Source organism: Zalophus californianus, chromosome 1 (genome assembly GCF_009762305.2).
Source record: "Zalophus californianus isolate mZalCal1 chromosome 1, mZalCal1.pri.v2, whole genome shotgun sequence".
In the NCBI taxonomy this organism is placed as follows: Eukaryota; Metazoa; Chordata; class Mammalia; order Carnivora; family Otariidae; genus Zalophus; species Zalophus californianus.
In genome coordinates this window covers 20780035-20788128 of record NC_045595.1, presented here as the reverse complement: position 1 = coordinate 20788128, position 8094 = coordinate 20780035, and the positions used below count along the sequence as shown (strand labels likewise).

At 60.0% G+C, this 8094-nt stretch overlaps 1 protein-coding gene across 1 annotated transcript; it reads right to left on the bottom strand.

Moving 5' to 3' along the window:
- Positions 1-818: 818 nt before the first annotated feature.
- Positions 819-6010, bottom strand: PPM1M (protein phosphatase, Mg2+/Mn2+ dependent 1M). The gene is made up of 10 exons (XM_027587609.2): positions 5787-6010; positions 5008-5131; positions 4612-4866; positions 4051-4163; positions 3620-3704; positions 3395-3513; positions 3181-3244; positions 2843-2950; positions 2586-2734; positions 819-2221 (listed from the first exon to the last, which is right to left on the bottom strand). The coding sequence occupies exons 1-10, from the start codon at positions 6008-6010 to the stop codon at positions 2077-2079; spliced, it is 1386 nt and encodes a 461-aa protein (XP_027443410.2). The 3' UTR covers positions 819-2076.
- Between the last annotated feature and the right edge of the window lie 2084 nt (positions 6011-8094).

Below are 8094 nucleotides of genomic sequence, written 5' to 3'. Positions count from 1 at the left end.
GCAGTTGAGAGCACCATGCCCACCCCTTGGGCTTTGGCCTTGTGTGAGGAGCAAGAGCAGAGACAGCGGGCTGCCAGGGTGAGCTGCCTCCGCAGTTGATGGGGGTTAGAGGCAGGCACAGGATGCTGCCCACACTGCTGGGGGGCAGGGGTGTTCGCTGAAGAGAGGAAGTCAAACTGCAGGCTGCTAAGGCACACTCTTGCGTTGACTAGCCACCTAACTAGAGCAGGCCTGGAGAGGCTGCCAGCACTTCGGGGGCCCCCAGGATGTCAGGGCCTAGCTGTGGTCAGACGGAGGCCCAGAAGTGCCTGAGAAATATGGTAGTTTTCCCTGTCCCTTCCCTGGAGAATGTATAGGAAATGGGAGTCTAAAATGAGTTAATGAGGGGCACCTGGCTGGCTCAGTAGCGCATGTGACTCTTGATCTCAGGGTTGTGAGTTCAAGCTCCACACTGGGCATGGAGCTTACTTTAAAAAAATAAATGAGCAAATTAAAAAATAAAAATAAAATGAGTTAATGGGCAGGAAAGGGGGCCTGAGAGCCTCCCCAGTAATCTAAACATGTAAGTTTTACCATCAGTTCTGGTGCGTCTTAGCCCATGTCCCTCCTGGCCCCCATCTAGGGTTGTGGGTTGCCTGAATAGAATTTATCCCAGTTGTAAACTAAAGTAGGAGTGTGAGGCTGAGATCATAAAGGTGGTCGCCTTGTAATTCAAATGCTTCCGAGCACTGGGCCTTGGCAAATGCTAGGTGATGACAGTCTTTTTTTTTTAAAGATTTTATTTATTTATTTGAGAGAGAGAGCATGAAAGAGGGGAGGTCAGAGAGAGAAGCAGACTCTGCTGAGCAGGGAGCCTGATGCGGGACTCAATCCCGGGACTTCAGGATCATGACCTGAACCGAAGGCAGTCGCTTAACCAACTGAGCCACCCAGGCGCCCAGGTGATGACAGTCTTGTGGGGAAGGTGAAGAACTAAGCTGTTCATCAGACAGTAAGCCCTGGAACACTGATTTGTCTCCAGCTAATTCTTGGTTTATCGAAGTAGGCGTGCAAAACCAAGTTAAAGGCACTCCTGCTACATCAAGCCCAGAGCTCACGGATGGTGGTAGAGACTTTTTTGTGTCCTAGACCACAGTTCTCACTGGGGCTCACCCCACGCTGGGGACTAGGGAGGCCCTCGGAGAAAATGCAGTCCTGACTATAGGCAAATTTGCAAGGGGGAGCGGAGACCGATTCTTTGGAAAGTAACAAGAAAGAGCAAAAAAGTGTACTATAATGCCAAGCTTTACAGCAATTCATGATTCACAAGGGCTCTTCAGCACACATTTAATAATAGGGAGGTGATGGGGAGTAACAAAACCAAACGCATTGCTGACACATCAGCCTATGGCAGGGCTGGGGGCCAGGAGGGAGTGATTGGGGGACATTCCCGGCTCAGCAAAGAGTCCCGGCTCTGGGGCTCCTCTTGCCTCTTTCTGTTCTGCCCCAACTTTAGGCCCCCGAGCCTGTGCCTCATCTCCAGTGGCAGAGGGGGGCAGGGCAGGACCTGGGCTGATCTCTCCCAAGGGGCTGATTCAAATCGGCTGTTGAGCAGATAGGAGGCTACCCATAGTTTCCCATAAGGCACCTTGCATGGGCTTTGGGGGTTACTGAGTAACTATCCTGACATTCATGGGTTGGAGACCTGGATCCAAACAGGCTCTTCTGCCCCTCCTGGCATTCGTGGCCAATGCCCTTAGTCCCACTGTCCCCATCTGGGAATAATGCTGGGCTGCTAAGACCCTGTCAGAGAAGCACCCCACCCCCCCACCGCCCTGGGTTTCCTACGTTGCAAAGGGAGGTTATTAATACTGCACTCTTGCCCTGCCTGCCAAAGGGCGGACCTGGGGAGCTGGGCTCTCCATACTCTTCCTGTTTCAGCTGCCTGGTATAAATGCTCTCCTTGAAATAGGCTGGGGTGGGGGATCACCCCATTGTGTCTGGGGCAGGGCAGGTAGGCCTGCTGTTGACCATGGTGGAGGGATGCCCGGACTACACCCGGCCCCAGAATGGTTCTGGGATATAGTGTCTGAATCCTCAGTGGCCACCGCTCCTCTGGCCCTGGCTGTGCAACGGAATCACGAACACCGAGATGTCGTCGTAGGACACCTGCCCGTCCCCTGTGGGACCGTCGTCCTTTCCCTGCGTGCTGTGTATCAGCGTTTGGGCCAGCTCCGAGAACCTGTGGGGGTCATCCTACAGATGCACTTTGGAGCCACAGCAAAGAGGCAACGGCCCCCCTCAGGGAGAACTTGCTGCATAGGGCTGGACACGTGGGGACCCAAACAATGCAGTCCAGCTGTGGAGCCAGGCAAGCCATAAGCATGGGAGGGCCACAGGCTGGACCATGGAGATTTTTGGTCCTGGGGATTTCTGAACCCAGAGATTTGGGGGACCCACAGTCACCCCCCCAGAAGTGAATTGCTGTAAAGAGCTCCACTCCTGACCACATGCCCCGAGCCAGGCGCATTAGCGCTGTCTGCTCAGCCACAACTACATCCTGGTGTCGCTGCTGGCAACAGGCAGGTCCCCAGAAGCTACAGTACCTGTGCGGGTCGTCTCGGTTGCCAGGGAGGAAGCTCCGTACCAGCCGTGCCACCTGCTCATTGGACAGGACATCCCAGAGACCATCAGTTGCCATGACAACCACATCCTCCTCCTGCAGCTCCAGTTGGTCCACATCCAGTACAGTCACCTGCAAGTTAAGCCCGAGGATCCCTCAGCGCTCCCTTCCCAGCTCCCGCCAGCCTCACCAACTGCTTTTCTGGGCAGATGGAAGCTGGTGTGGGCTTTGCCCACTCACCTGTGGGACAGAGAGCAAGAAGGGCTTGAGCTGAATGTTTGTGTCCAGGACTCTGAGCTGATGGTCTCCCAGGCCCCGGGAGACAGCCAGTGTTCCCAGTAACCGAGCCTGGGGACAAGGGAGACGTGAGGTGACGGCAAACAGCCCCAGCCAATGTGCAAAAAAATAACACAGACGCATACTGTGGCCCTCAGGTGCCCTGGGTTGAGGGACAAACATCCTGTAGCCTTGGAGCAAACCCCGTGACCCCAGCCACAGCCCCCAACAAGGAAGAAAGGAGCTCCCACCTCTGCAGGGGACAATTTAAGAGGGGTTCTTAGAGGAGGCCATTCACTGACCTGTCTACCCTGCCCATGGATCAGTGGGTACTTGAGATCCGACTTCTCCACGCACTTGTAACTCCTACCAGGAGCAGACCCAGCATCAACGCCGGCCCCACCCACCCCCTCGCCCCCCCGCACCAGGGAGCCCACCCCGCCCAGGTGGAGGAGGGCACCCACCGGGCCTGGATGCCAGGGCTCTCCCCACCGTCTCCAACCCCACCTCACTCACCAGCCTCTCATGTGGTGATCCCGGAACAAAACCTTCTGCCCCAAGTCATCCCCCTTCAGTCGCCGAGGGAACTCCAGTCGGGTGAACTCACCTGCCAGGAGCTCGGGGTAGACGAAGGCCTGGGGTAGGGGGGACAGGCACAGACCAGGCTCTCTCTGGTGGCCTCTGGTGACTCTGGACTCACAAGTTGGGGCCCCACAGCCTCCCTCCGCTAAAGGCACCTACCAGCTGCTGGATCCGCTGCCGCTCAGTCTCCGGGGTGAACTCAGAGCTCAGGGGCCGAACCTCATCTTTCCGTACCAATATGGCCCTGGACGGGGTTGCCGAAGAGAGGGAGAGGTCTGTGGGGCAGATTCCCCCCTCATTCATGGCCTCACTCCTGTCGGCCCCTCCTCCAGCCACCAGGGACCAGCTCTGCCCGCCCCCCGACACCCCGTGACTACCTACAGCCTGCAAAGTAAAGGCTCAGCCCTTGGACTTGGCGCTCGAGGTGTCTGCCCTCCCTGGCATCTGCTGTCCACTCACACCTGACACGCCAGGTACACCCAGCCAGTCAATCCCCATTTCCATCCCTTCACTTCCAGCCCCCTTTCACTGTCCCCCCCGCCCCTGGTGCCCGCCTGCCCGCACCACCCCACATACCCTCCAGCTCTTACCTGCTGTCCCCAGCATTGGCCACATACAGCTTGCCCTGCAGGGACACAGCCACCAGGGCTGTGCAGCCGCCCACTTGGCCTGAGGCCTCCAGCTCCCGCCCGATCACCTCATCCTGGGGCAAACCGAAGCCACCTGAGCTGCTGCCAGTAGCGCCACCACACCACTCTGTCCTCGGTCCCCACCCCACCGTTCACTTCCCCACCAGCCAGCCTGGCGGTCCCCACCCAGAATCTAGTTCTGACTCCAGGATCCCTGTGGTCAGAGGAGCTAGACGTATCCCCTGGGAGGGAGGGAAGTCCCATCCAGAACTGAGGAAGGGAAAGCAGCCCCCGCACCAGGGACCAGGGACCGGCAGGGCGCACGAGGTAGGCGGCACGTAAAAGCACCTAGCACGTCCCAGGCGCTGGGTAAACGGGAGGGCTTATGATGACAGCGATGGCCGTTACTAACAAGCCAACCCCATCCTGTCCTCCCAATGCAAAGATCCAAGGAGACCAACCCTGTGGGTAGGGGTGCCCCTCGGGTCCCTGGTCCCTTCCCCAGCCAAAGGCCACACTCACACATTCCTGGAAGGCACTCTCCAGAGCCCCGATCACCAAGTCTTCCGCCCTAATGCCCTTTTCTTCCACAAACTGGGGATCACTGGGGCAGACGCAATGGCCGCTGAGGTGCATGGGGGGCCGAGTGGCCACCATGCCCTCTACCACGGCCTCCAGCTGCCGGCGCAGGCAGGAGTGCAGGGTGTTGGCGGCCAGAATGGCTGCAGCTGGACCGCCGTGCCCATCGAACAGGGCCCAGTAATGACCTGTCAGGAACTGTGCAGGAAGGGCTTGGCGTCAGGCTCTGCCTGGCTTCCCCAGCTCTGCCCTGGCCCAGAGTGGGACACTAGAGCAAGAACCTCAACCTACAGTCCTGGTCCCAGCCTGAAAGCTGGGCTCGGACCCAGCTGTACTCACCTCCTCTGGGCACAAGGTCAGCCACTCCCGGTCCTCTTCGGCCCCAAACTCACATCTCCCTATGCACAGCTGCCCACAGGCCGCCTGATCCTCATTGAACTCAGACTTCTCTGCATTGATGATCCTGAGACCGGTAAGGGGTCAGTGACCCTTCAGGGACACACCCATGTCCCCACGGGCAGAGACCAGAATTGGTACACAGAAGGAGGAGCCATACCCCTGAGGCAGCAGCCCCCATGCTGCCCCTGACACACATCTGGACAAACCTCAGGCTAAGGCAAAACTCGGGGCCCAGCCCCCCTGGAGCCTACCCGCTGACCTAGGCTGGGAGGTGAGGGTGGGGCTGCCTGGGGAGATCTGGGCTCCTTTGCCTATCCTCCATCCCATCTCAGCGAGATTTCCTGTCCCATACAGCACAGGCCACAACCCCGGGTGAGGTGCGTGCGTGCGGGGGTGGAAGGTAGCTCCGAGGCCCACGATGCTGGAACTCTACCCAGGGTCCCTGCCTCATCTTGGAAGCCCCAGAGGTGCAGGTCCTTCCCAACTCGCAAGCCTCTCTGAGGGAGGCTGGAGTCCCCAAGAAAAGGCCGCGGTGGGACTGGGAGTCGGGGTGGGGGGTAAGCTGTCAGAGTCCCAGGTGCGGACCGGAGGGAGGTAGAGCCACAAGACTGGGGGCCGGGGGCACTCGCTCAGCTTAGGCTGTTTTCCAGGTTGGTCCCGGCGCCGGGACGGCCCAGCAGGGCCGGGGAGCGGGGGAACCCGGGGAGCGGGGCACTCACTCGGCGTAGCCTGCGTTCCAGGGCAGCGCGCGGCCCCGCGCCGGGCTGCGCACGGGCCGGGCGTCCGGGCGGCGCGGGGCGTCGGCGGTGCCGGGGCCCGAGCCCGAGCCGCGCAGGAAGCGGGGCCGCCGGTAGGGCACCGGGCTGGCGCGCGGTCGGGGGGGCCGCGGCGCGGGGAGCGGACCCCCCGGCAGGAAGCGGCGCCGGAACCAGCCGGCGGACATGGCGCGGCGGCAGGGGGCTGCCCGCGGGGCGCCGGGCGGGAGGAGGAAGCGGGCCGGGGGGCGGGGCCGGGGCGGGGCGCCGACGCCCCCAAACCCCGGCCTCCCGCGGGGAGTGCGCGCGCCGCCTGGGCGCCCTCGGGCCTGCCGAGCCTCGTCACGACCCCGAGAGGCCGAGGCTGTTGTCAAGCCCACTTCACAGGCAAGAAAACTGAGGCCTCGAGAAGCGAAGCGGCTCGCCCGCGTCACACAGCCAGCCGCCCGAGCAGGCCGGGTGCTGCTGCACACGCGGGGGCGGGGGGCGCTGGCCTGGGCGAGGAAAAAGGCCCTCCCGGCCACCCAGCGAGGTGACGGGGTCGTTCGGAGGCTGGGCACGCCCCGTCCGCCGCAGAGCCCCCGGCCTCCTCCTGCTGGGCCCCAGCCTTGCGCAAGGGGAAGATGAGAACAGGATGTGCTTGGAGGTGTCAGGCTGACGCGTTGAGTAAGTCTCAGGGCACAGGGTTCCCCCAGGTGGCCTTCATTCCCCACCCCCGCAGTCTGTCTCCCTCCGCCCCCACACGGGGCTTGGTGGTCACCCTGGCCTTCCTCATCGTGGGAGGCCGCTCCCCATTTCGGGGACAACCTCCCAAACGACCCCCCCACCCCCCGTCAAGATGTCCTCTCTGGATAGACAGCAGGATCTTTACACCAGAGTGTTCCTGCCTGGTGGACAAGAGGAATTCATGGTCCCCAAAAAGCTCCAACCGGAGTTCAGACCTGGTACTAAGGGAAGTGAAAGACTTTGATCTTCTCTGGAGGCAGGGTGTTGCAGTCTCTTGACCCCTGACCAGCTGTCACAGTGGGGTCCGCAGCAGTGTCTCCCTTCGCATCTGCTTTGTCACCCTTCTGTCACTTAAGCCCAACTCCTGGTGCAGGAGTGTTCTTTCTCCCTCATAAGGGGGTCTCTGAGGCCCACAGAGGGGAAGTGTCCTGCTGCCCAGGGTGTGCTGTTTCCATTACGACAGTTCAGCTGACGCAGAGCCCCCACAGGGGATTTCTCTTCCCCTTTCCTCCTCCAAAAAACGCAGTCTTGCCAACTCAAAGGCCCTTAGCCCAGGGTCCCTGGGAGAGTTGCAGGAGGAGTCCCTACCTTTTCCTCCACTGCCCAAGCCTAGCACATGCTCACGAGACCCTACTTCCTCTGGGCTGCCAGCCCTGCCCCATTGGGAGGTCCCCCTGCCCAAGGAGAATTTTTCTCGAGATGGGAAGGTGTGCTCCATGTCCGCTCCCTCAGACGACTCCAGTCCAGAGCAGCCTGGGGGCTAACTTACTGACCCCACTGGGTGCACCAGGCCCCAGGCTGGGGACAGAAGCACAGCACTAATGGAGATGGGCTCCCTGCTCTGATGGTGAAGTCCTGGTGGATGGTGCTGGATCCAGCTGGCAAGGGGGTGGGGGCTAAGTCAGCAAAAGCTTCCTAAAGGACCCCTCCCTGAGCTGTGCCCTATCATTGGAACAGAAATGGACCAGGGACCCAGGGTGAGGCAGACCCAATTCAGTCTGTGGGGTCACCTCGTCATCCCTACCAGCCAATGGCTCAGAGGGTTTTAAAGTCTAAAATGAGAGGAAACAACACACAGTCTATTCCTCCAACCCACTGTCTTGGACTCCCCTGGGATGACTCCTGTCCTATCAAGTCTATTCAGAGAAGCTCCTGAGGTGTCACAGGTGGTCTGTTGCTCAGCGTAGCTGTGGAGCCCTATGACAGCCCCATCCTCCCTGTCCCAAGGCAGCCTGAGCGTTCCTTCAGTGCCACAGAGGCTCCTCTGGCCTCTAGATTCCTGGGAGCCTCCACTCTTGTTTGGATCCCAAGCCCGACTCTCTTAGTTTTCTATCTCATTTTGCTGAAACACATCCTCTAACAACTCTTCAAGGAAGGAAGACGGAAGGTAATTCCCTGGGTCCTTGCAAGTCGGAAAGGGGTTTTCTCAAAAGCACCGCCCCCCCCCCCCCTTAAAGTAAGCTCTACACCCAACATGGGGCAAAAGCCTTTGCTTTTGCTGGATATTTTGGTTCAGAATTCTGACTTCTCTGTTCATTGTCTTTTG

Excerpts from the sequence above, each read along its gene's own strand:
- PPM1M (XM_027587609.2), bottom strand. The coding sequence starts at position 6,010 with ATGTCCGCCGGCTGGTTCCGGCGCCGCTTCCTGCCGGGGGGTCCGCTC. Across the intron at positions 5,132-5,786 it reads TGGAACGCAGGCTACGCCGA|GATCATCAATGCAGAGAAGT; the intron begins GTGAGTGCCCCG and ends TACCGGTCTCAG. Across the intron at positions 2,951-3,180 it reads TCCATGGGCAGGGTAGACAG|GCTCGGTTACTGGGAACACT; the intron begins GTCAGTGAATGG and ends CCTTGTCCCCAG.